Source organism: Conger conger, chromosome 11 (genome assembly GCF_963514075.1).
Source record: "Conger conger chromosome 11, fConCon1.1, whole genome shotgun sequence".
Lineage (NCBI taxonomy): Eukaryota > Metazoa > Chordata > Actinopteri > Anguilliformes > Congridae > Conger > Conger conger.
Genome location: NC_083770.1, coordinates 18,446,943 through 18,474,440, shown reverse-complemented (window position 1 = coordinate 18,474,440; position 27,498 = coordinate 18,446,943). Strand labels below are relative to the sequence as shown.

Sequence of the window (27,498 nt, the reverse complement as noted above, 5' to 3'; positions counted from 1 at the left end):
GAGCTACCTCCATATTTGACAGTAGGCATTAGGTGCTTCTCCTTGGCCTCCACTGGCTTCCTATTGCCGCACGCATCCGTTTCAAGGCCCTAGTGTTGGCATGTCAGGCTGCTAACGGGACTGCCCCACCTTACATACAATCCTTGATCACTCCCTACTCCCCAGCTAGACCACTCCGGTCTGCCAGCTCGGGTCGCCTTATGGTTCCCTCTCTACGTGCACCTGGCGGTTGAGCTGCACGTTCACGCCTGTTTTCCGTTCTAGTTCCTCAGTGGTGGAATGACTTGCCTACCACTGTCAGGACAGCAGAATTTCGACACAGACTCAAAACCCACCTTTTCAAACTCTACCTTAGTCCTCCCTCCTGATTTCCCCCGCCGCTCCTTTCTGATATCCCTATCCTTGTCTAACCCCCCCCAAAAAAAATGTTTGACTATGTTTAGAACAGCATTCCATGTGTGTTTTTCCTAGTTCTGGATGTGATGCTTTGACTTATGGTAGAACCCATGCACTTGTAAGTCGCTTTGGATTAAAAGCGTCTGGCAAATGACAAAAAATGTTGTATGCATTCCTCTTTTGCCACCAAACATGTTGATGGTTATTATGGCCAAAACATTCAATTTTGGTCTCATCTAAACCATAGCACACTAATCCAGTCATGATTCCAATGAAGTCAGGCAAACTCCACATGCTTGGTTTTGTTTATTGCACTCAGGAAGGGCTGTCTTCATACCGCCCTACCAAAAGTTTGCTGGTATGGAGGTGCCATTTTATGGTTCTTTTTGTGACTTGGTGATCTTCTTGGTGAGACTTGTTAAACTGTGATCCCTGGATTCTTTATGGTCTCCCTCACCATGTGCACTTGCATCCACTTCCAGGCAAGTTTGCAATGAGTCCATATGTGTTATTATTATTATTATTACCCTTACAATGCTAAGTGGTATGTTTAACCATTTGTGTCATTTTTGTACACATTACCAGTCATGGTCCGTTACCATCTCTCTCTTCTGAATGGACAGTTCTTTGGTTTTTCCCATGCTAATGGCTAGTTGTAGGCGACACGGATGGTGCAGTGGGTAGCACTGCTGCCTCACAGCAAGGAGGTCCTGGGTTCGAATCCCCGTTGGCCGGGGCCTCTCTGTGCGGGGTTTGCATGTTCTCCCCGTGTTCGCGTGGGTTTCCTCCCACAGTCCGAAGACATGCAGGTTAGGCTGAATTGCGTGTGAGTGAATGGTGTGTGTGCCCTGTGATGGACTGGAGGGTGTATTCCTGCCTTTCGCCCTTTCCTCCGGGTACTCCGGTTTCCTCCCACAGTCCAAAAACATGCAGGTTAGGCTGATTGGAGAGTCTAAATTACCCATAGGTGTGAATGGTGTGTATGCCCTGCAATGGACTGGCGACCTGTCCAGGGTGTATTCCTGCCTTTCGCCCAATGTATGCTGGGATGGGCTCCAGCCCCCCTGCTACCCTGTTCGGGATAAGCGGGTTGGGATACAATTGGAGATGACATGTCTTTTGTACAGGAACCCCAAATTGGTGAGAAGAAAGAGAAGATGAAAGTCTTCACATCTGGAAATTTCACAATGAACATCAAAACCGAAAGGATGGGATGCCTGCAAGGTGAGTTGTCCCAAGGTTCTCAAGGTGCATTTGTTTTAGAAAATTAATGAGCATGTGCAATTGTACAACCCTACTGTTCCTCTCTGAGAAATGTAAGAGAACACATTCCATTTCAAGACATTGTGCATGTACATGTGCGATGGTGAACAACTGTCCGATAAATTGTGTGAGGGACCAAAACAATAGACCTAGTAGCAAGACCATAGGAGTAAGCTTTAAAGTCTTTAACTTTGCAGCAGAGTAAACAGGCTGCAGTCAATAACCAGCAAGCAATAGCAACAGAGATCAGGCAGTTTATAAACGTGAGTCCAGGCAATGGGTCGATACTGTTATGTTCTGTGTGTTAGTGTATCATTGTTTAGTATCATTTATTCTTGTAATTTATTATTTTTCATATTTCAGGTCTGGTTCTGTTCATATTCACTAGTCTTTGCACTCGTCTTCCCCTGTGATGTCTGAGTCTGAATGTTTACCAGCCCAGTCACTCCCTTGTCTGCGTGCCCCACTATTTGAGTGTTTACGGTAGTTCCGGGGTTCAATCTTCCTTCCACTCGCATTCCTTACTTCCTGCTTTCTCTCCATTTCATGTTTGTACATAGCACTAATATACTAATCCCAACTAACATACAATTTGTACAGTACTAATTATACTAACACACTAATGTTTGTCAAACTAACAAACTAACATGCACTAGTTTTGGGTATTTGTAATTTAAATCACTTGACTAACTCTGCATCTCCTGATTCTCTGCAATTGTCTACTCTCTAGTCCAGAGCCGTTTGTTTTACATGTGTCTTTGTGAATCCAGTCCGCGTTTTTGTTTTACCCCTCGTTATTGTCCTATTACCCTTTCATGTGTCTCACCTGATGTTAATTTGTTAGACCGCCCTCACTCCCATGCCCCGCCTAGTTTGTCTCATTTCCCTGTGTATTTATACCTGTCCTTTTCAGTTGCACGGTGCTAGTTCGTCTTGTCCTGTTCTGTTCCTGAGCCCTTGTATTCCGTCCCCCAGTTCTAGCCTCCTTGGTTTCCTTGCCCTTGCCCTTGCCCTTGTTCCTGAGTCCTTTCCCTTGCCCTTGGTTATCTGGTTTTCTGGTTTTGACCCCTGCCTGCTTCCTTGGACTCTTCTTTGTGTTTTGGATTTTTGTACCTCTGCCTTTTTGGACGGACCCCCTGGTTTTGACCCTGGCATGTTTTTTGACTCTGCTCTGTCTACCTCTTTTGATATTTGCCATTTTTCTGCACCCCTGTCAAGGCAAATTTTTAATAAAAAGATAGATATAATTTCAAGGTAAAATTTGTGTTTTGATGCTATGTTATGCACTGGGTGCATTATTTACCTGGAAAAGATGGTTTCAATGCAATTCAAATCAAGGATCTAAATCAGTGGTTTTGAGACTTGGTCCTGGGGACCTATTGTGTATACTGTTTTTATCTAAGGGTGGCATGGATGGTGCAGTGGGTAGCACTGCCACCTAACAGCAAGGAGGTCCTGGGTTTGAATCCCGGTCGGCCGGGGCCTCTCTGTGCGGAGTTTGCATGTTCTTTGCGTGGGTTTCCTCCGGGTACTCCGGTTTCCTCCCACAGTCCAAAGACATGCACGTTAGGCTGATTGGAGAGTCTAAATTGCCCATAGGTATGAGTGTGTGAGTGAATGGTGTGTGAGCCCTGTGATGGACTGGCGACCTGTCCAGGGTCTATTCCTACCTTTTGCCCAATGTATGCTGGGATAGGCTCCAGCCCCCTGCGACCCTGTTCAGGATAAGCAGGTTTGGATAATGAATGAATGAATCCAAATCTGGCCGTGGTTTTCTTTTTTCCTGAGTAATTAACTGAACAAATACTGCTACTGATTGGCCACACTCACTTCACACCTGAATCCCAGGTAAAGGGAGGGTGGAAAACCAGCAGTTCTCAGACCTTGAGGACTGTGATTTGATGATCCCAGGAAAAGATAAAGACAATGGGACATCCTCCGTTATAAGTGGCCTAATTGGTCAGATCTTACAGGGTTAATATAGCCCTTCTAAAATCTGGAGAATGTGATCACTCCTAGATTGGCTACATCCTGGTTAGTGAATAAATTGATTGAGTAATTGGTGACATAATGAATCAGTGAATTAATAACAAACCAATAATCACATTGGAATATGTAATGGGCTATATTCTTTGCCTTTAAAACAGCTGCAGACACCTGGTGGGCAATCAGCATGTGCATTGAGTAGGGTACAGCATGAAAAGTAATGCAGTTCCAAACATTTTTTTCACAAATGTTGAAGTCGTATCTAAGTAATTAAATTTAAATTCATGTAGGCCTTTTTATTCAGAACAACACTCTTTAAAAGTAAATACTACCTTCACATTAACCCTTCTGTCAATTTTAGAAATATGCCAATTCTTTTCAAATAAATTGAAATAAGCGGTTTTATGGGGTGTTTTTCACGGACTGACTGACTTGATTTAAGGTTACCATGGTCTTCTTAAACTTTTAGGTGAGAATGACTTTAATCTGCATCAGCACAATTCAAGCTATGGATTAACAGCACTTAAACAAGATTTTCCTTTAGAGATGAGATTCTTTAGAAACAAAACCCAGGCTTGTGTTCTCTTTTGTGTGTGTGTGGGTGTGACACATGGTGTGACAACAATGATAAGGTGAGTTGTGTGTGTGTGTGGGTGTGACACATGGTGTGACAAGTGATAAGGTGAGTTGTTGTGTGGGTGTGACACATGGTGTGACAACAATGATAAGGTGAGTTGTTGTGTGTGTGTGGGTGTGACACATGGTGTGACCACAATGATAAGGTGAGTTGTGTGTGTGTGGGTGTGACACATGGTGTGACAACAGTGATAAGGTGAGTTGTTGTGTGTTTTGTCTGCCAGGCGGATGTTCCCATGACCCAATGATGTCACATGAATTGAATGACGGTGGAGGGTGAAACTTCATTGGTGCATTTTTAACCAATGGCAATCAGTGTTATGTACCATTCAGGAGACCCAAGCACAGACCAAGGGATAATCCGAAATTGTTGTTTATTAACAGTCCAAGATCAAAAACCGGAAATCCAAGACAAAGCCAAAATCGGGATGCCAAAGAATAATGGTAAAACAGTCTAGAGTTAAATCCAGATAATCAGAAAGGCAAGGTACAAAAAGAGCAAGGCAAGAGCGTAGTCAAAGAGAATATAAAGAAGATCAAAAATCATAACATCAGTTGGGAGGACCAAATATAGTCCTAAAGTAGGACTAAATTATATGCCCAGGTCGGCTCATGTCACCCCACTCCTCATTGGCCTCCACTGGCTTCCTTTTGCCACACACATCCACTTCAAGGCGCTAGTGTTGGCATTTCAGGCTGCTAAGGGGACTGCCCCACTCTACATCCAATCTTTAATTGCTCCCTACACCCCAGCAAGACCAATCCAGTCTGCCAGTTCTGGTTGACTTGTGGTTCCCTCACTACGAGCACCTGGCGGTCAAGCTGCACGTTCACGCCTGTTTTCTGTTCTGGTTCTCCTCAGTGGTGGAATAACTTGCCTACCACTGTCAGGACAGCAGAATCCCTCCCCATATTTCAAACTATACTTTAGTCCCCCCCCCCCCCCGATATCCCTTTTGTCTAACCCTAACCCTGAAAAATAAAAAAAATAAAATAAAAAGACAATTTTGTACTTACGATGACTGTCTTTTTGTTTTGAACAGCCCTTCATGCGTATTTTACTAGTTATGGATTTGATGTGAAAAGTTCTGTTTGCATGAAAATATGGGAGGGAGTCTTGACAGCGGCAGGCAAGTCATTGCACTACTATTACTCTTGCGAGGCGACATTAGCTCAGGTGGTAAGAGCAGTCGTCTCATTGGCTCAGGTGGTAAGAGCAGTCGTCTCATTGGCTCAGGTGGTAAGAGCAGTCGTCTCATTGGCTCAGGTGGTAAGAGCAGTTGTCTCATTAGCTCAGGTGGTAAGAGCAGTTGTCTCATTAGCTCAGGTGGTAAGAGCAGTCGTCTCATTGGCTCAGGTGGTAAGAGCAGTCGTCTCATTGGCTCAGGTGGTAAGAGCAGTCGTCTCATTGGCTCAGGCGGTAAGAGCAGTCGTCTCATTGGCTCAGGCGGTAAGAGCAGTTGTCTCATTAGCTCAGGTGGTAAGAGCAGTCGTCTCATTGGCTCAGGCGGTAAGAGCAGTTGTCTCATTAGCTCAGGTGGTAAGAGCAGTCGTCTCATTAGCTCAGGTGGTAAGAGCAGTCGTCTCATTGGCTCAGGCGGTAAGAGCAGTTGTCTCATTAGCTCAGGTGGTAAGAGCAGTCGTCTCATTGGCTCAGGTGGTAAGAGCAGTTGTCTCATTAGCTCAGGTGGTAAGAGCAGTCGTCTCATTAGCTCAGGAGGTAAGAGCAGTCGTCTCATTGGCTCAGGTGGTAAGAGCAGTTGTCTGGCAGTCGGACGGTTGCCGGTTCGATCCCCGGCCCGGGCTGTGTCGAAGTGTCCCTGAGCAAGACACCTAACCCCCAAATGCTCCTGACGAGCTGGCGCCTTGCATGGCAGCCAATCGCCGTGAGTGTGCGTATGAATTGGTGAATGAGAAGCATCAATTGTACAGTGCTTTGAATAAAGGTGCTATATAAATGCCAACCATTTACCATTTATATTCCACGTGCACTTATTCAGTCTTATTTAATCACTTCTTCCCGATACATTATTTACATATGAATGGTTTCGTATGCAGTTAAACAAAATATAGACCCGTAGTTCGGGCACGTTGAAAATTTCACTCCCGCTACTTTTGATTGAACTGTAGTAATCGCCAGGAATATCCTTGTATTATACGGATGTTCCATAGTCAAATTATCGATTCACTTTTTGCTCTAATATGTGTATATACAGTATTTTTTAATTAAACGAAAAAATAAAAGTGTTTTGTCTATAATGTAAACTGGTCTTTATTATTCACGGTAAGTGGAAACATGGACATGCACAGACAATGCCTTACCAGCAGTTGTGGGTGGTTAGCGTCTATGTGGCTGACAAAATTCAATTCTGCCCGGAATGCCATGGTCGGTGTATCTGAACTACCAAAGCGTAGGTCACTCTGCCGTGAACCTCTTGAAATGCTGACGGAAAATTTTGATTTGCAAAATCAAGAAAAACGTGCCATCACATGGTTGGCATTTCCGAATAATCTCTTGAACTACAGTATTCGAACATAATGAGTGAATTGTCCTGAAAGTGGATGTGTGTACACACCCTTGTGGCAGCTGCATTGTGAATGGGTAGACATGCGTTCCTTCGCGAAGGACCGTCTCGCCACCACCAATAGCCCCTGTAAAGGTGGAAAATAAAATGCTAATGTCAGCTACACAAGATACAAAGCTGCCTAACCGTTTTGTTGAATGATGTCGCTCTTCATGTTAAAATAGTCCTCTCTTGCAGAATAATGTCTTCTATTCTTACTCGACCCGGTGCTCCACGCAACCTTCGCTTTTCCCTTTCCAATCACAGAGATCGAATTAACTCTTATTTCTTTTGATAATTCGAAAATAATACGCCCTGAAACAACATCGCCGCTTGAGAAAACGTGTATCCCATTCGGTGCGTCGAAATCTATTGTAAAGGACTTAAACTTTTTATCTCCGAACATCTTTGTAATATTTACTTCACAAACTGTAAACGAAGTAGTTTTTCAATGGAATGTAGCCAATTGCTTGGGCTGTTTTTTTTTTTTTTTTTTTTTTTGCCAATTGCTTGGGCTGTACCTGGGCGTTTTACATCCGTAATCCGTATTATCGCCCTCTGCTGGTATACAAAAAATAAACAAAAATGCCCGCCTCCGCCACGAAACCTGATGATTTCACCTACTTCATTCAATCTCATTGATAACCCTGTCTCTTTCAGAAAAGATATGAATATTCCACATTTCCTCTCATCTCTGCTAATCTCAGCAACACTACAAATAATAAACCTTCTAAGCCATGATATGTATAGCTACCTCTTAATTTTCCTTCTTTGCCTGTGGTCAATCTGCACAAATCATGCATGTAATGTCATGAACAATAACTGCTAGATCAGAGGTAGAGCATTTTTTCATGTTTTTATTTCCCTTAGAAAATACATGCCAGTCCATCACAGGGCACACACACCATTCACTCACACACTCATACCTATGGGCAATTTAGACTCTCCAATCAGCCTAACCTGCATGTCTTTGGACTGTGGGAGGAAACCCACGCAAACACGGGTAGAACATGCAAACTCCGCACAGAGAGGCCCTGGCCGACAGGGATTCGAACCCAGGACCTCCTTGCTGTGAGGCGGCAGTGCTACCTACTGCACCATCCATACCGCCATAAACAATAGTATTATAACACATCCTACATGCAAATATTTATTTATTAAACAAAACAAACAGTTAAACCACATATAAAATAGTAGGCCCTGTTACACAAGCAGCAGCTCTGTACATTCAATCAGGCTTTTTATTTAAAGCTCAATTGCCTGTTGAAGGGCCAGGGATTGGCATTGTGTCTTTTTAAAGGCATACTATGCAGATTTTTCACCTTGAACATTTGCTGAGCTCATTTGCTGAATCTGTGCTCCACTCCCTGTATTTCTTCTTCTAATATGTACAGCGGATAGAAAGATTCCTGCATAAAATTTTACCTTTCTAGACAATCAAAGCACTTTACAGTGATGAGGGGAAGCTTGCATCAACCACCACTAATGTGTAGCACTTGTGGTGGGATGCACGGCTGCCATTATGACACCACAACACTTACCAGCTGAAGTGGAGAGCTATCAGGGGATTATCAGGTGGCTGGTTGAAAGTGCCTGGTTGGGAATTTAGCCAGGACACTACCCCCTACTCTTTTGAGATGAGTGTCAAGGGATCTTTAATGACCAGGACCTCACTTTCACGTCTCATCTGAAAGACGCTGTCTCCTACAGCAGTGTCCCCATCACTGCTTTGAGGAGTTGTGGGTAATTTGACCAGAGGGAAGATCACCCCCTGCAGACCCACCAACACTGGTTCCAGCAGCAACTTAGTTTTCCCAGGAGGGTACCAAGCACTAACCAAGCCCCACCCACTTAGCATGATCCTCTTTTCTGTTTGAGGAAAAAGAGGGAAGGGTGGAGTTGAGGACAGAGGAGACTACTTTGATTGTAAACAGGATGACAGGAAGGCCAAACATCCTAATAGTATGCCTTTAAAATTCCCCATAAAATATGCCCATCGTGAAGCATTAGGTGATCTGTATATACTGCAATATACAATTTATACACTGGTAAAAGGCTATTGGTTTCACCATTATAAATACATTGACTCCCTGGGCTCTTCAAATACAGTAACAGAAACAAACTTGCACAAAACCTGCGCCTGTTCTTGGACAAACCACAGAGCTTATCTTTATCACCAAGCTGCATATACAGTACCATGTGTAAATATTTGGACAGTAATACAATTTTTGTTGTAAAAACAAAAATTGAAGTGAAGTCTCGTCACGTGACGAAACGGTGACGTAAGTACGGTCGCAAGAGCCGCAAGAGGTACTGCCTCAACCAGCTATAGCTTCAGCTTGCTTACTCATCGCATTGATTCAGAAGTTTTTCATGATTTTTGATAATCTCTATTTCCTTTTGATTCACCCTAGAAACAACATGGACCCTGGAATAATACAAAATTATATTACCTGCTTCTATTGATGATAGAATGTTAGCTTTGGGGTTGTAATTCACGCTGGAACGAGTATGATGAGTTTAGACAACGCTCATACAAAAGTAACGGCAGGCTCACCAATAATTCTATTTCTGGGCGGTGCCACTTGCTGAAGCACCATAGTGTAGTGGGACGACCCAATGAGATTGAACAGAACCACGTGACAACATTTCCTTTCCAGTTATATATCAGGTCAATGAAACGGGTACTCGTTTGTCGTTGATCACGTGATTTTATGAAACCACTACATGCCTTGAGGCTTTCCCGGGAAACTAACTTAATCGGCACGCGTCTCGGTATTTTCCCTAACGTCGCTAGTTCGTACACCCAGTTAACTGAAGACTTGCTGACTTCCTAATAATGACGAAAATATCACTAAACTATGATGCCATTAATGAGGACAACGTCTTCTCGAGTGGCGATTTTATCACAGGACGAATAATTCTGGAACTGTCGAAAGAAATAAAGATAAATTCCCTCTCAATTAAAGCGAAAGGGGAAGCCGACGTTCGCTGGACAGAGGGCACTGGCGAAGACGAATCTACTTACTCTGCACACGAACGATACTTCAAACTGAAACATTTCTTCATACATAATGACAAGGGGAAAGGTGATAACTGGGCGAAATGTACAAAGATGTTTAGAATCCACTGTCATGGCTATTATATATGTAATGGTTAAAGGTATCCGTATTTGGATTACGTTAAAGGATATGAAGTGATTGGCTCTGGTACAAAGGATAACTTATTTATAACTGTTGTACTTATTTCAAGAATAAACAATCAATAACATGAATGAATTGGTAAAGTAGTTGATTTCCGCTTTATCTCGGCCAGAACTCAAGTCGAGGCTCATACGCTACTATCAGGAAATAGGTTCAGCACTTGAAAGAGGGAACGTTATCGACAACTATAGTATAGCTAACTAGCCTAGTATTATGTAATTATTCGGAATGCAAGATAATTTTTGCCCTAATTTGCAACAATTATCTCTGTATCCTTTCCAGGAAAAGACGGCGAATTGCTGTTGACAGGGCAAAGTGGAGAGACATGTAAGTCTACTTTTACAGTTGTAACAGTAGTTGTCAATGTTATGAGCCAGCTATGGTGTTTATAGCAGGAAAACAACTTTAATGAAACTGGAAATGAAAGCATCTCTCCGGGCAGAAGGTCGGATAACATATAATTACTGTAATGAAATTAAACAGTAAAAATAAATGTAAATGATGAATCAGAAATGTATATTTCTAGCTTGGTTTATTCAAGAAGGTGCAGGACTCCAGACTAACTTTTTGAGCTGGTGGCGCTGGTGTCACTAACTTGTTCAACTGCTGGCGCATTCACGAAATTTGGTGGCACATTTCTTTGTGGCTTCGCACATTTAAGTTATTTTTTGGTACAATTTGCATTGATCTATAAGACTTGTCATTACGGATTACATGAAAAGGCTTTCAAGGCAGAAATAATGTGCAACATTTTATTTAAAGGTACAATAGGTATTTTCGCACTTCTAACGGTCAAGAGAGGAATTGCAGAAGCAAACACTGTCAAACCACTGTTTATCTCTGTGAACCATTGAAACCCCCAACTCTTTTGGCTGTGCCAATTAGAACCGATTTTCAACCAATGAGCTTGAATTATTGTAGCGCTCTACAATGTTTTGGTACAGAGTGTCGGTCTGTCAACTGTATATTTTGAAACCTGAATGGGTGAGTCAACATGTCAGTGAGCCTTTTTCAATTATAGGAAGGGATTTACAATGTTTTAACAAAAATCTTACCTATTGTACCTTTAAGAATAACGTTGGTTTTGAGTAAACATTATGAGGCTATTCAAAGTTCTAGGCGTTCTTTTAGAGAATGAGGGAGGCTTGTTTTACTACCAATGTCACACATTTCCCCAATACTACCCTTCTTGCACTGCAAATATATGCATAGATGCATGTTTTCTGACGCCAAATATGAATTCTACCTACAAAATTATACCGGGATATTATATATTTTTTTACTTACACAGTTATGGACCTTTAATAATCACATTTTCATCACAACACCCGGCTAATTTCAAATGGCTCTACTGGCAAAAATAAAAGCAACACACAGAAAAAGAAAAAAAACAAAACAAAAAAAAGCGGCTGTGGTGTAACCTCGTGGAGTTGGCTTGGAATAACCCAGGTTCATTTGTGGAGTTCAGATATGCAGGGCATACAGATGTGTTGGACATTCCATTCTGAGGGAGAAATTTACATATTTTCCTTTCAGATCCAAATGTTGTTGCTCCTGGAACCCATGTGTACCCATTCACCATTCAGATCCCTCATCGGTAAGAGCTTGCATTGAGAGCTGTTAGTGAACATGTGTGTACATACACTCAGTGAGCACTTTATTTGGTATTCATTAGACTTTTTAAAGGGATTCCTCTGCTGCTGTAGATTGTCCGCTTAAGAGGTTTGACATGTTGTGTGTTCTGAGATACTCTCCTGCATACCAATGCATGGTTATTTGCATTACTGTCACCTTCCTGTCAGCTTCGATCAGTCTGGCCCTTCTCCTCTGACCTGTCTCATTAACAACCCATTTCTTCCCACAGAACTGCTGCTCACTGGATGTTTGTTGTTATTTACACTATTCTCTGCAAAACTCTAGAGACTGTTGTGTAAGAGATCAGCAGTTTCTGAAATACTTAAGCCACCCTGTCTGACACCAACAATCATTCCACGGTCAAAGTCAGTTATATCACATTTCTTCCCCATTCTGACATTTGGTCTGAAAAACAGCTGAACCTCTTGACCACGTCTGCTTTTATGCATTTAGTTGCTGCCACATTATTGGCCAATTCAATATTTGCATGAACAAGCTGGTGTACTGGTCTACCTAATAAAGTGCTCACTGAGTGTATACGTGTGTACAAGGACAGGAGTAGTATTCCTGGGACAATCCCTAATAAGAAAACAAAAGGGACGAAGCCAGAACAAATTGGATTAAAGCAAATTTAAAAAGTATGTTTATTGTATTTTTGTGCGTTGGTAAACCTACTTGTAAGTTTGTTAATTAATGCTGATATTTCCGTCATTTTTATTGTGCCACCAAAGCATGCTTTCTGTCATCACAGGGACATGCCATCATCCTTTAAGGGAGCTCACGGCAAAGTTCTCTACTCACTGGAGGCGAAATTGAGCAGGTCGATGCGGTTAGGGAAGACCGCAAACACCAATTTCACTTTTCTCTCAAAGACAGATAAAATAATCCCTCCTTTGATGGTATGCACTATGGTTTTTCTGGACTAAATATTCCATCAATTGAAAACCATAAATGTACAAAATATGGCCCTGTATTTGATTTAGAGTTCCGTGGATGCGACTGGTTTTCATCTTGCTCAATAAGGACACACTTTACAATAAGGATCATGAATTATTAATCTAGTTGTTAATTATGAATTAATGATGTACAAATACATTAATTAGGCAGGAAAATTTGTAAATGTATTTGTGAACTACTAACTAATGTACTAGCTACATAAATATTTATACAATAGCAAACTATATGATAAACCTATGATTAGATAACTAATAACAAATACATTAAGCTTCTTTCATTCCAATCTGAATTGGGATTAGTAGTTGGAAACATGAATTAATGATGTACAAAAATATTAACAAAGCTGTATAAATTAACTTCTCAATAGTTGGTTAACAACTGAATTAGTTAAGATTATTCAAGTAATCTTTTTGTACAGTGTTGCCCTTTACTGTTTTTGTTATGCAGGAACCTTGTTCTGGATATGTAGAGAAAAAGATGAAATTGTTCACATCTGGAAGAGTCTCCCTGAGGGTTAACATCGACAAGGCAGTGTACACACAAGGTAAGCTATTCGGGTTGATTCAGCATCTCTTTCTGTAACTTCTTGAAGATCCAGTGTTGTTGCTACCAATTGACCCAGATCAGTTAGGTAATTATCTGAGTGCACCAAGGCTGGTTTAACTGAAAATTAAACTACAGTAACAGACAAGCAAGTTCTCATTTGCAAGCATATCAAGAAATGTAGTTGAAAAGTGTATGCATAAATGTTTAGGCTAGCTAAACAATAAAGAGCAGAAGTTGGCATGAAGCCCTGTAATGGCCCTCCTTGTCCACCCCATGTCTTACACTATTGTTCAGGTCTGTTGTATAGCACATGAACCAATCAATATTTCATCACATGGCATGTGTAAGTCTCCCAACTTAAATCCTCCTTAACTACTTGTGTGTCTATTCTTGACTTTCCTTTGGGTTCCTCTGAAGGTGAAATGTTACAAATCGTGGCAGAAATTGAGAACAACTCTTCGCGTGTGGTGAAACCCAAGTTCGCCCTGCACCAAAAGCTGATCTTCAAAGCAAATAAAAATACAAATGAAGCATCAAAAAGAATTTTCAAAGTGGTCGGAGAGAACGTTCCTTCATCCACACGACAGAGCGTAATCAAAACCCTGCGTATCCCAGCAAACCTGATGCCCACACTGTTTCACTGCGGCATCATCCAAGTCCAATACACACTGCAGGTACTGCACACTACTGCCTTCACATGACCGTTTACACACATTCCAAAATAATTTCATCCAAACTTGACAGACCAACTGTACCATTCCATTCATTAATCAGATGCTGTTATCCAATGCAACTTGCAATGAAAGTAAACAGTCTTGCATGTCTTTTTCAACAAATCAACTTCACCATTTTCTTATTAAAATAAATCAAATGATTGCTGTATACATTCCAGTCTATTGTAGTAATAATGGGTACTAGCTATTATGTGGTAAGACAATCACAAAGCAAACATTCCGCAGCAACTCATGGTGAAAATGACTTTGTACCTTCAATGACGTTTGATGAAACGCATCTCCATATTTGCATGTTTCAATACTGAGACTTCAATTGGTGGTTTATTGACAGGTGTGAAGTAGAAACACTGTATTACATTACATTACATTACATGGAATTTAGCAGACGCTCTTATCCAGAGCGACGTACAACGAAGTGCAGATCAAACACAAGTACAAGTGTGAAGAGGACCTGAGAGGACAGAACAGTTCCGAGTCCTAGTGTAAACATACAGATAATCAGAACCCTTGAAGAATAGAATCAACTTCCAAACTAGCATACCACAGTTGGCAGCTAGAATACCCTGAGTACAACAATACGATAGCTAATACAAAAAAAAAACTGTTGTCTCTGGTTGAAGTTCTGCTTGTTTTACAGGTCTACCTGGATGTCCCCTTTGCGAGAGACCCAACAGTGATTATTCTTTTGACAATTCTCCCCAAGACTATTGGATTTGAGCAGGTGACACGGCCAAGCATGAAGATGGGGTTTGAATCTCATGGGAACAATGGCCAAGCTGGATGGAATAGCTATCCACCTGCAACTGCCCTTGGAGGATATCCACCCCAAACTGTTCCTGCAGGATATCCACCCCAAAATGCCTCTAGAGGATATGCACCCCAGTCTGCCTCTGGAGGATATCCACCCCAATCTGCCTCTGGAGGATATCCACCCCAATCTGCCTCTGGAAGATATCCACCCCAGTCTGCCTCTGGAGGATATCCACCCCAATCTGCCTCTGGAGGATATCCACCCCAATCTGCCTCTGGAGGATATCCACCCCAATCTGCCTCTGGAGGATATCCACCCCAATCTGCCTCTGGAGGATATCCATGCCAAACTGCCTTTGGAGGGCATCCACCCCAATATGCCCCTTGAGCGTATCTAGTATACACTGCCACTGGTGCACCTCTGACCCAAGACTGTATCCATCTCTCTTGCTTATTTAATACTTGCAGATGCCTCAACATTAATGGGACTTTTTTCTCTCAAATTTCATTGCACATAGGCATATGAATTAAAGCCTACCTACCTTCTGTTTGTTCTATGAACTTGATATGCACTATTTTGTATGTCGCTTTGGATAAAGGTGTCTGCTGCTTTTTCAAGGAATTGAGCTGCGTATTTCTACATATAAACTATGAATTTGTTTTACTGCGCTCTAGAAGATGTAAATCAAACATTTACAATTATTTTAAACCATGTTTTATACTTTCATTTACCACAGGCACCAGGCCATGGCCTCTTGTAACTTGCATGGGGCAACTTTCGTTCCATTATGCTGCAATACCTAAAGCTACCACTAGAGGTAGATAGCCTTCCATCTCAAACCACAGTGGGCTCCGGAATTATTGGCGCTCTTGATAAATATGCACAAAATTAAACTAAAAAAATCATTGTTATTGGCATAAGATTTTTTGCAACATGTTTGAAGGAGCGTGCTTTATTAATGATTCAATTGAATCAACCAAAGTTTTTAATTCTTTAGATAAAAATATATATTTTTGACCATTCCTCCTTGGGTTTGCGCGTTTGGACCCCCCTCTTCAGAGCACAGGTTTTTGATGGAACTTAAGTCTGGAGACTGAGATGGCCATTGCAGAACAATGATGTTTTAATTTTCTATGTGGATTTTTATGTATGTTAGGAGTCGTTGACTGGCAGGACAATCTACCTACAACCAAGTCTCAGCTTCCTAGCAGAAACGACCTGATTTTCTGCCAAAATGTCCTGGAACGTTGTTGAATTTATTTTGCCATTGATCTTTAACAGTGCCTCTGGACCACTGGCAGCAAAACATCTCCAAAACATCAACGAGCTACCTCCATATTTGACAATAGGCATTACGTGCTTCTCCTTGTATGCATTCCTCTTTTTTCGCCAAACACGTTGATGGTTTTTATAGCCAAAACGTTTCATTTTTGTCGCATCTAAACCATAGAACACTAATCCAGTCATGATTCCAATGAAGTCAGGCAAACTCCAGATGCTTGGTTTTGTTTATTTCACTCAGTAAGGGCTGTCTTCATCCCACCCTTCCAAAGAGTTTTCTGGTATGGAGGTGCCATTTTATGGTTCTTTTTGTGACTTGGTGATCTTCTTGGTGAGACTTGTTAAACTGTGATCCCTGGATTCTTTATGGTCTCCCACATCATCTTCCTCTCCATCTGTGGGGACAATGTGCACTTGCATCCTCTTCCTGGAAAGTTTGCAAGAAGTCCATATGTTTTACTTTTTATTATTATTATTGCATGAAAAGGTTTTGCATAAGCACTAAACAGTATACGTTAGATTAATTTGTCTCAAACATTATGGGGGGCTATGGATACAATATGTGTTAATTTCTACAAGATTAAACCAAAGTGGATGAAAAATTACCTGTAATAAAAGCTAAGAATGTGAACTTTAACCATTCGTGAGTTGAGTTTGTTCACAAATTTAAAAATGGAGTACAAAACCAAGTCAATAGCCTTTATCAACTAGTGGTGCTGGTGCACTAACTTCACAAAATTTGGTGGGGCAACATTTTTCAATGAACATCTGAAATGTTGCTTGCACAATGTTTAAAGTGACTGTGAAAGGGGCTGGGAATAGTTTAAATAACCATAACCTATCACAGAGGGATGTATCCACTCCACATCCACCAATTATCTATTCAAAACAATGTAAATAACAATAATAACACATATTTCAAGCAGTCACAAATCTGCTAAAAATATTGTCAGGATTTTACGGGCACCTGGACCACCTCAGCACCTCACCTTCCTCCTCAGCTCCTCCAACCCACCCACAACTATATTGTCTTAGAGGAGGAGGCTTGAATTACAAGTTATCCACTGCACCACCATGCGCCACATAACTCACACAAATCTCTCCATAAAAATGTCTATACACAAATCTCATGAAACTGTGGGAGGAGATATGCAATGAGCTGATTTGAAATAGATGGAAATTTCTCTGATTTTGCTCATACTTAATACACACCACAATAACCTCATACAATGTAGTCTGAATGCATTAATGGATTTGCCTTTAAAGTGACTTTAAAAAGCCTGTTAGGATCACTTGATTATGCAGTTCATTTGTTTAAGTATAATTTGGCAAGTTGCCAAAACATTAGAATATCATTGTTTAGTCGTTGTAAATTAAAATGTAAGTAATATTTGAGTATAGCTGAGCACTTTTCCATCTGTAGTCATAACTCAACTGATATTTTCATTCAAGTATAATTAGTATATAGTAGTATATAAGTAGTATATAGTTGAGTACAGCTGGGAAAACTCAACCTTCAAAAGTATAATGTTCATTGTTTTATCTGAGATTGCAGCCTTGCCTTTAAAACAGTCCTGTGGAGTGGCATTACCCCAGCCGCATACAATGAAATGTCGCCATAAATGCGCCAGCCTTTCGGCAACTTCCGAACGCATGCAATGTGCAACAGATAATGGTCGTGAAGGCGTCTGGTCCGTCCGTTGTTGCAATCGATTGATCATCCACTAGATGGCAAGCATTTTCTGCAGCGCAAGTTTGGTAGCTAGGTCGCAGTCTAGCAGACCTTTTTGAAAAATGCAGTTTCCATCGGCACAATGAGCGAATATAGGATGTATTCTTGAATTACCATTTCATTGTCTCTGTTTGTGGTCGTGAATCCTGAAGTAACATCTGACGTAGACCCACATTTTTAAACTTTAGACCTTACACACTGAAAATGATATTCTACCCTTTTAACATCACCTGATGAGGCTGTGCTTGTGCACCTTCACCTGAACCAGTTTTATTCAGTACAACATGGCAACTTATCTTCACACGCTACTTCACGCAATGTATGAAAATACATTTTACACACTTTAAGATAATTTTTAAGATGACAAATACGGGTCTTTGCCAACTTAAGGTGGGTTATTTTTCCCTCCATCCAAAGTGTGACAATGGAAATATAGTGGAGGAAATATTTTAGTGGCGCTATTAAAACAGTTAAATGTATGAGATTTGTTCCCTACAAGTCTATCAGCTGGTCATACACACCCGTCAGCTGGCACGTAGCCCTCAGCTTGCACGAAGAACTGCCCCCCTTCGCTACAGAAGACGAGAAGAGAGGACGGATAAACTGTCACGCATGCGCTGTAGGGTTGTTTTTCAGAAAATCCTCCCTTAAAGTGAGCTGAGAGACATGAGTAGCTTGTCTTCGAACAGAGACCATAGCGCCGAGAGGTGTGCAATAACAGCAACAGTGCTGTTATTTCATCCCCCAAATCTCAATGAACTGTTTCCTAAGAAAGCACTGATCTTGCCTGCAGCTTTTGCAGGGCAAAGGCATTGATCAGTGTAACCAAAAGTACGTTTCCTTTCCTTATGAGATTATTTTCATAGACTTTTATTACTAGCTATTTGTAATATAAATTCATACAACAATGGTGCTAGGGAAGGTTAAGAGCTTCACAGTAAGCTACGACTGTCTGAATGACAGCAACGTCCCCGTTTTTTCGAGCGGGGATTCGGTCTCAGGAAGGGTGGTCATCGAAGTCACCGGAGAAATACGCGTGAAATCGCTCAACATTCACGCCAAAGGAATTGCTAAAGTTCGTTGGACTGAATCACGAAATGCTGGATCCAATACTGCCTACACTCAGAATTACACCGAAGAGGTGGAATACTTAAACCATAGTGACATCTTAATCGGACACGAAAGAGGTAAGATGGACCAGGATTTATTTGTACAACTGTCATCTGTCCTTTTTCTGAGTGACCAATGGATGTTTAATTGCACCTTGTAGCTAGATTGCCAAGTTAGGTTGCTGGCAGGAGGATGCTCTGGTCTGTTCTTGCAGCTCAAACAATAAGCAAGCTCACCTTTGTCACTTCTATAAGGCTAGAATATACGCTGTACACAGACTTGATTAGCAACAGTAGCCAAGTTTGTTCTTCATTTAGTAACCTATTATGAATGTTCTAAGATTAGAACTGTCGCTTGCATTAAGTAATATATATATATATATTTTAAGTCTGTCAGTGTAAAACTGCATAGCTAACTGCAGTTCTTGTCTACACAATCCAACATGTTAGAGACAATAACGTGACATTAAAATGTCTTGTAGCCCTCTAAAGTAGTGATATGTAAAATCAGGATTTGTATATATTCTTGTAAATGTATATCTTTCATATGCAATAATCAGGTCAAGAAATGCCTTTGAATATTTTTCAATGACGGATAATAGCATTAATGAATACGAGCAGACAAGTTTTTGGATTATTTAATTTGTTACAGAGCGCTAACAGTTCGGATATAACATTGTTTTAAAACATTGTTGAGCTGAATGACCAACATTACCTGGCTAACATTTAGAAAAGCACCAGCTGATTACCAGCTAGATAACCTACGTGTTCATTTGGCATAAAATGGTGAAATAAACACTAAATAAAACAAATAAAAAATATGCACGCACAGTTTTGTGTGCCGATTTTTATTACATATGAGATAATGTGATTTTTTAAATTCACGTTTCAGAAAAAAAAATGCTAAGATGATTTCCTTAAGTTTCCACCCTTTGTTAAAAGCGGTTCAATCCTGTTTAGAAACTGGTTGCTGAGAGAGGGGGTGAGAGGGACTTGCCGTTCTGTTTCCTGATTGGTTTAGGTGCTCGTGCGTTTTCTATGACCTCATGCTATTGCAGAAAGTGCCCGAAGACCCTACAACTTTACATCTGTCAACTGAACATAATAGCGAAAGGCAAAGTTTGGTTGGTCATTTCACCAATGAATTTTCATGCAAGTGTTGAGGTCATTTAACGCTTCTACAATCGGATCAATACTTGATACCATTGAACGTCTGCTAAATTTCTATTTTAAAATAGCCTCCACAATCTGAAATATTCCCGATGGTACACACACACTTCATAATTTTCCATTAAATTGGGTAATGCGTATGTTCTAATACTGCTAAATAAAACATTCCGTAATTGTACAACACTTGCTTGGGCAGACTGCAGAAGTTGTAATTTATAATTTGCCATTCAACTGAGTTGTCTCGAAGTCTTTGCTCACGTTTGCACCTCTCATTCAAGCTTAATTAATGTAACTATCCTAAATAATTGGCGGAACTGGTTTGTTAGGCCCTGTTGCCAAGGTAGTTCTTTCAATCGATTGGCTTCAGTAAATCGTCATTCTGGAGGGTGGAGGCTCATATCAATTGTTCCTGTCAGATGGCGGTCCGTTGTTTGTGCTTATCAGTATTAGAAACTTGCAAACGTTCCAGGAAAACACGTAGTTATGACTCTCAGCATCGTTTGGAAGATAGTGCTGCTTGAGCAAAAGTATTTAGAGCTTGTTTTGTATCACCATTTTTGCCTTGTAATTCACCGATTAGTGTAGAAGAACCCATTTATATTGATTGCTTGCTTGTGGATTGTACTTCGATGCATGCACATTAGTTGAAATGTAATTCCTTTATACTTTTGTAATTATTTGTAGAAACAGCTGTAAAATCTGTGTGCAAAAATGTACGACCTCTGCATTTTTATCATGTGCTTACTTCTGTACGGAAAAAAACAATAAAAGGTGGAATCAATTAAACTCTTTCTTGTCAGTCTTCATTTCTCTCAAATAAGGGTGTCTTTTTCTGGCTTTTATCCTCATTTCTCACAAGAAAAAATGGTTGGGTGAGGTGAATTATCCCTTCTCTGTCCAAGCTGCAATACACGAGTTAGGCCAATGGGGGGCTGTCCCTGGGCGCGAGCAAGATAGGTTGCGCCTCAATCTTGAATGCCGCGCAGTGCATGCATACGAAAAACCGGCTGAGGGAAGCTGCTCGCTCCGGTTTTGGCCGGTCCTCTCCTGCTAGAGTCTGCTTGTGATTGACAGTCCAGGACTTGTTTACCACAGTCTGCCGCTGCTAAGGCTGCGAGGTATCGCTGAGCTGGCAAAACGCGACCTGTAGTTTGGCGCTGTGGTTTATACTGATAAAGTTTACAATCTATGGATATATTTTATTTCAAATTGAACAAGCAATTGAAATTTAACACTGAAAGCTACCCCCCCACCCCCGACTTCCCGCCTGAACCATTACTGCTCTCATTTGTAAAAAGGCTGCAATGTAAAAAAAACACAAATTAGTATGATATTATTATAATATATTGTTGTGGTACACAGATATTTTTATACTTCATTTTATTTGCATGTTTGGGACATGGGGTGTGGCTGTGAACAGATTAGGATATTTAAAAATGCATACAGACAAATTACTGAATGGGAATAATTTTTTTTTAAATGTGAATGAAATGCAATGTGTCTAATATGAATGGACTGTTTTCTTTGTAAAGAGAATTATTTTGTATTATTTATTAGAATCCTGTTAAATCTCACCTGCATTTATATATTTTTCCTTTTGAAACATTTTCATTTCATGTTAACTGCCCTGTTCTTGCACAAATAACAGGACTGTCCGTGTGTTTTATATGCAAGAATCACCGTAAAGCATAATTCTGAAGGTATGGTATACACGTGTTTGGAATATTCTTTCCCCCTTTGTTTCAGATGAGGATAACTCGGAGGAGAGTCTCACCACTCTCCATTCAGGAAGACACGAGTATGCATTTAGCCTTGAGCTTCCACAAACGTGAGTAACTTCATCATCACCCCATTGTCAAAATAAATGGTTATTTTTTCATCAGGTCCACTTTGTAATTTCTTTTTTTCATCCCTGCATGGTGTTTCTACTGAAAACCAGATGCACTTGTGCTGCAAAATATTTCTTACACAGGTTCCACCCCCAAAATTTTTTAAAAATGTTTTTGTTCTTATTTTTTCTAATTTTGCCTTCAGACCTCTGGCTACCTCCTTTGAAGGCAAGCATGGCAGTGTCCGGTACTGGGTGAAAGCCGAACTGCACAGACCCTGGCTACTACCCATGAAAGTGAAAAAGGAATTCACTGTCTTCGAACACATCGACATCAACACTCCTCTGTTACTGGTAAGAACGATGTGGTGAAGATGGCTCTGCTACCGGCCCTCGGCCATGGGCTCCACAGGGTTACCGGTAAACACAATTAACGGCAGAGACGGAGGAGCAATGTTTCTTGAATCCAAACATGGGCTGAATAGCATGTGCGCTCAGTCACTCGCAAATTTGAACCAATCATTGGGTTTTGCTCTAGAGAGCGCCAGCTCAAACCAGTTGATGATTGACATGATTCTGGATGACATAACATCCATCACAGGCTTTTTGAACCATCACTCATTAAGTAGACTGGTTTCAAATCCTTTTGATTTCAAACACTTATTTATTTTTATGAATACAACACTGATGAGTTGTCAATTTTAGAGCCTTGCTTAGTGTCAAAAAACATGTTGACAGAGAAATGTCTGGGCACGCTTTGTCAATTTGCATAATGATGTGTATTTTCTAGATTTTTCTTGCAAAGCTAACTTGTTCCTCCTCTGTTTGCAGTCTCCCCAGGCAGGCACAAAAGACAAGACATTGTGTTGCTGGTTCTGCACCTCAGGCCCCATCTCCTTAAGTGCCAAAATTGAGAGGAAGGGTTACACCCCAGGTGAGGACAAGACCTTGGGCAACCTGTAAAAGTTGTGATGCCCAAGCTTTTATGCCCTGTGCTTAAAACACATTTGAGGTCCTGATAACATGACGCCGACTGTTAAGAGCATGGGAAGAGTCATTTAAAAGGGTCCATGGTTTTAGGTGGACGTGTCATATGAAATAAGGAGCAGTTGAGCTGACCAGATGCGTTGTCTCTCACAGGAGAGTCCATTCAGATCTTCGCTGAGATCGAGAACTGCTCCTCCCGCATGGTTGTGCCAAAGGCAGCCGTTTACCAAACACAGACCTTCTACGCCAAAGGGAAGATGAAGGAGGTCAAACAGCTAGTTGCCAACTTGCGGGGGGAGTCGCTGTCCTCCGGCAAAACAGAGACATGGAGTGGGAAAATGCTGAAGATCCCCCCCGTCTCTCCCTCCATCCTGGACTGCAGCATCATCCGAGTGGAGTACTCTCTGATGGTGAGCAGAACTGTCGCTGGCCCACACACAGCCACAAACACAAGCGCACTCTCCTCACTGATATTCGAACACCATCTTATTTAGCTGTGGTTTGGCAAACACCAGTATCTATGCTAATGCTAACATCCCATCCATGGCATTGTAAACCAGGCCTGAAGTACTGTCTGAGGTGTAGAACAAAGTGGATCCAAATGCCATTGGCCATCTCTCACTCAAAAAGGGCTCTGTGCTTTCAAAGTATGGAAATGGATCCATCCATCATCCGTCATTATCATGACAGAAATCATTGAGAACATATCAAATCCCAAATCAAGTCATGTAGTCGTAGGTGCCATCCTGTCATGATGACTCATGGTTTCCTGTGTAGCTTTATTCAAGCATCTGTAGGAGGTGAAGTTTAAGCAGAAAATCCAAGGTATCAATCCATGCACTGGCAATTAGGTCAGCTTAAAATATCTTCTGAAATATGGGTCATATACAGGCTAATGACCCACTTACCCGATTAGCTAACACACCCAGCTAACATTACATCTATGGGCAGTAACTTTAAGGAGATCCTAACTTGCATCTGTTGTATTCATCCCCGCAGGTGTATGTGGACATCCCCGGAGCGGTGAACCTGTCCCTCAACCTGCCGTTGGTCATCGGCACCATCCCCCTCCACCCCTTCGGGAGCCGCACGTCCTCCGTCAGCAGCCAGTGCAGCATGACCATGAACTGGCTCGGCATGGCCCTGCCGGAGAGACCCGAAGGTAGGCTGGGTCACCGCTCCTTTGGGCTTCACCGCCTCACTGTTTTGTGTGCATGCGTGTCGGTTCTCCAGCCTGGGCACGGTCACCGTGGCGTTGCTAACACGTCTCTGTCTCTGTTCTCAGCGCCACCGAGCTATGCAGAGATTGTCACGGAAGAGCACAGGCGGAGCGGTCAGGAAATGGCTGCCGCTCGGGATGAATTGGAGGGCCCGCTGTTCGCTTACATACAGGAGTTCCGTTTCCAGCCGCCTCCGCTCTACTCCGAGGTACGTCCTGTCATTACCTCAAAGACTTGGGCCATTTGGAACGTTGAACAGTAATTCAAAATCGCATTACCTTTAGATTTCTTAGATTGCTTTTATGCAAGAATCTAAAAATCTGGTTATGAATCACCCCAGCCGCCATTTAAAAAACCCAGCAGGCATAGAGTAAAACCACTATAGACCGTTCAAATAGGAAAAAAAGGTCCAACCGTTTGTGGTTCAATATTAATGGCAGCCACTTGCAGCTTATGGTTCATCAGTTTTCAGTTAAGAGCTTTATAAATTTGCCAAGTGGTGTGACGAGTCTTTTTTGCATCTTCCTTGGGCAGATTGATCCAAATCCGGATCAGGTCAGCGGAACCGAGGAAAGGAGGCCCGACACCTGTCCGTCACGCTGAAGGACATGCCCAGCACCCGCCCAGTGTTGGCGGTCCTCTCGTCAGTTCTTTTTTTTCCTGCGATGGCGTCCTCAAGTAGCTGCCAATGTCGAGAGAAAAAAAAATATATATATCCAAGGTGGACACGGTCCTCGCCCAGAGATGTGCAGGAAGTGTCCGACAGGTCCCTTCCTGTCCACCCTAGGTCAGACGCATACAGACACGTCAGACTTCTGCCTGTTGAGTGTTTTTTTTAAATTTTATATTATTCTTTTTTCCTGGTTACCCTGTGACCCTGGCATATACATGACTCTAACCCAGTAGAGCAATCACATTTAAAAATTGCCGAAAAAAGGAAACAAATGAAAAAAAAGAAACAAACATCTGTAGCGCTCAGCAGCAGTCGACTACGGAGCTACAAGACTACACGCCTCCTGCCTCATGTGGAATTTTGCACATATTATTCTTTGCTTGTGTTGTGTGGTTCCATTTTAAAAATCACTAATTATTGTTTTTGCCACTCGTATATGCTGGACTAAGTGACTGCAGGCTTTAACTCCTAGCTAACTCCTTATCCGCACAACTATGAACAATGCAAAGGAGAAATGTAAGAAGAAAAACTGAATAAGACAAAAAAAAAATGCACTGACTCTGAAGCTGTTTTTTGGGACTTTCCTTGAAAAGAGAATAGCCTGGACTCTCTACATGGTTTCATAAGCTTGGATCAAAGGATGGCTTCCCCTTACTTCCTTATGGTATCGTTTTCATTTTTAGTTTTTTTCCAAACATTGAATGCCTTCGAGCCTATATTTTTGTTTAGTGTCATTTTTCTCCTCATTTCCCTGCTGTGAAGCCTCTTTTAGTGGAACAGCAACACGTGTGGAGCACACAACGCTTGCGTGCATCCTGGCACAGACTGCCCCCCTCCCAAACCCCGCCGCCCCCACCGTCCTGCGGACAGACGTGGGGCGCGGAGGCGGAAAACGGCAGCGCGTCCACCGCCAGCCGCAGAACGTCTGTTGCCTTTCTGCTGACACCACAGAGCAGCGCCATGTCACGTACATACTGCCTAAAAGCACTCAAAACTCAGGAGACCTTCTCACTTTGCCAAACATGCTACGTTTTGTTTTGGTTGCACTGTTTGAAATGGCGAAAGTAAGAAGGAAAAAAAGCAAACAAACAAACCAACAACATTTTGGGAGGGGGGGGGGGGGGGGGTTCGAGCACACACAGAGATGCAAGGTAGCTTTCAAAGACGAACGACATTCCCTTTTTGTCCTGCTTTTCCTGCAGAATCCACCAACGTTTCCCTTCCAGCCAAAAAAAAAAACAGAGGCCTTGTGTCCTGGCAGCGACGCAGAACGCAGTGGAACCACGGTCCGAGCGGGTCAGAACAAGTACTTGCATGTTGAAATGAGTAATACATTGGTTTTCAAACTCATTTATTGATAGAAGATCTGCAAGACCGTGGTTTCAACTGAGCCTTAATTAAAGAGCACTTTTAAAAAGAAAAAAAAAAGAAAAACATTTAAGGTGAAGGACAGGGAAACGTTTGGTCATCACATAGGTTTCCCTGATGATATGTTCTCATTAATTAAGCAGTGTTGAAAAATGAATGCATTAATCTGTTAAGAATATGAATAGTATTATAAAAAGTTTACACTTAGCTTTAAGCTATTTTTTGCGCGTTTGTGCGTGCGCATGTGTGTTGAACCAGCAAGAAATTCTGAGAACACTTTATCAACATAACCAATGGATTTCCAATAAAAAAATAAGTGATCTTATCTTAGTGGCCTTGACAAAGAACGGAACTTAAATCTGATTCTTGACGGAGTGCTTAATGTCTTTGAGAGCTGTGTTTCATTTTACATTGTGCTGAATGTTAATGAGGTCTGTGTTTTTAATTTTTTTCCATTGGGACAAAAAGGGAAAACTAATACTCCTTAAAAGCAAGTTCTGAAATGGTTATTCCTGAATCGGCGTTTCACTTGGTTTGGTTTTGTAACTGGGATTGTTGATAACCTTGGGCATTTAGTGTTTGTTTTCCCAGTCGGACCCCCTCCCCCCCCACTCCCCCTTTTTGTGTTTCACTTAAACTTTGGGAACAATGGTAGTTTTTACTTAACATACATCTCCACAGAGAGAAAGGCAGTGACAGCTGGAATTGCAATTCCAAGAAAAAGTGACCCTTTCCACTTTTCCGTGTTTATGTTAATGGAGTCTTGACGCATGGTTTTTGACGGGCGGTGACAATTTTTTTTTTTATGGAAAAGCTCAAAATAAATTATGCTTTTGAAAAAGAAATCTTATGTTTCACGCCGGTCGTGTCCATAGTCCGTACCATGGGCTTCCGTCATAGTCAAGTACTTTTAAATCTCATTTCCTGAATTCCACTGTCAGGAACCAAAACTTTTAACGTCAGGGAGAGGGGATCTGACATGTTTTAGAAACAAAGTGCAATATTACTTGTTTGATAGAATTTATTTTGTCACTTTTTTGTTGGTCCAGTTTCTCACTCTTATTTTTCACATTTAAGGCATTGTTTTTAATGTCTGTTTTTTAGTTGGTACTGTCTCTAGATCCTCTTGTTGGATTAATACATGTTATGAATGATTTGGACTTTGTCTGGTTCTTCCTTGTGTAAAATAAAGACTTTTTTGTTAAAAATGTAAATGTACTGGTATTTACTTTTTCATACATTGTTTTGAATGTGTATTACTTATTGGCTGGTTGGTTAACACACCATTATAGACCAATTTGATGCTGAGGATAGTGCTTCACTGTGGTAAGCTTTCTCTGAGTATTGTACGTAAATAGTTTAGACTATTGGAACAACACTTTTTTCGCAAACGTTCTCACTCACTCATTTATGACACCTACACTTTACTCTGCTCCGTTGTAAAAATATGAAATCATAG

General features: G+C 41.5%; 2 protein-coding genes across 2 annotated transcripts; both read left to right on the top strand.

Annotated features, from left to right (window-relative positions):
• Positions 1-9,585: 9,585 nt before the first annotated feature.
• LOC133140596 (arrestin domain-containing protein 3-like) lies at positions 9,586-16,589 on the top strand. The gene is made up of 7 exons (XM_061260631.1): positions 9,586-9,934; positions 10,331-10,375; positions 11,585-11,645; positions 12,435-12,582; positions 13,088-13,184; positions 13,604-13,860; positions 14,558-16,589. Exons 1-7 carry the CDS (start codon positions 9,685-9,687, stop codon positions 15,056-15,058), a joined length of 1,359 nt encoding a protein of 452 aa, XP_061116615.1. The 5' UTR covers positions 9,586-9,684; the 3' UTR covers positions 15,059-16,589.
• A 1,787-nt stretch (positions 16,590-18,376) lies between these two features.
• LOC133140377 (arrestin domain-containing protein 3) lies at positions 18,377-27,253 on the top strand. The gene is made up of 8 exons (XM_061260287.1): positions 18,377-18,871; positions 21,710-21,791; positions 21,998-22,145; positions 22,623-22,725; positions 22,932-23,188; positions 23,778-23,940; positions 24,064-24,206; positions 24,533-27,253. Exons 1-8 carry the CDS (start codon positions 18,592-18,594, stop codon positions 24,599-24,601), a joined length of 1,245 nt encoding a protein of 414 aa, XP_061116271.1. The 5' UTR covers positions 18,377-18,591; the 3' UTR covers positions 24,602-27,253.
• The last annotated feature ends 245 nt before the right edge of the window (positions 27,254-27,498 follow it).

Bases quoted from the DNA above. Each gene is read 5' to 3' on its own strand.
- LOC133140596 (XM_061260631.1), top strand. From the start codon at position 9,685: ATGACGAAAATATCACTAAACTATGATGCCATTAATGAGGACAACGTC. The intron at 12,583-13,087 runs GTATGCACTATG...TTTGTTATGCAG, and splicing joins AAATAATCCCTCCTTTGATG to GAACCTTGTTCTGGATATGT. The intron at 13,185-13,603 runs GTAAGCTATTCG...GTTCCTCTGAAG, and splicing joins CAAGGCAGTGTACACACAAG to GTGAAATGTTACAAATCGTG.
- LOC133140377 (XM_061260287.1), top strand. From the start codon at position 18,592: ATGGTGCTAGGGAAGGTTAAGAGCTTCACAGTAAGCTACGACTGTCTG. The intron at 21,792-21,997 runs GTGAGTAACTTC...TTTTGCCTTCAG, and splicing joins AGCCTTGAGCTTCCACAAAC to ACCTCTGGCTACCTCCTTTG. The intron at 22,146-22,622 runs GTAAGAACGATG...CTCTGTTTGCAG, and splicing joins TCAACACTCCTCTGTTACTG to TCTCCCCAGGCAGGCACAAA.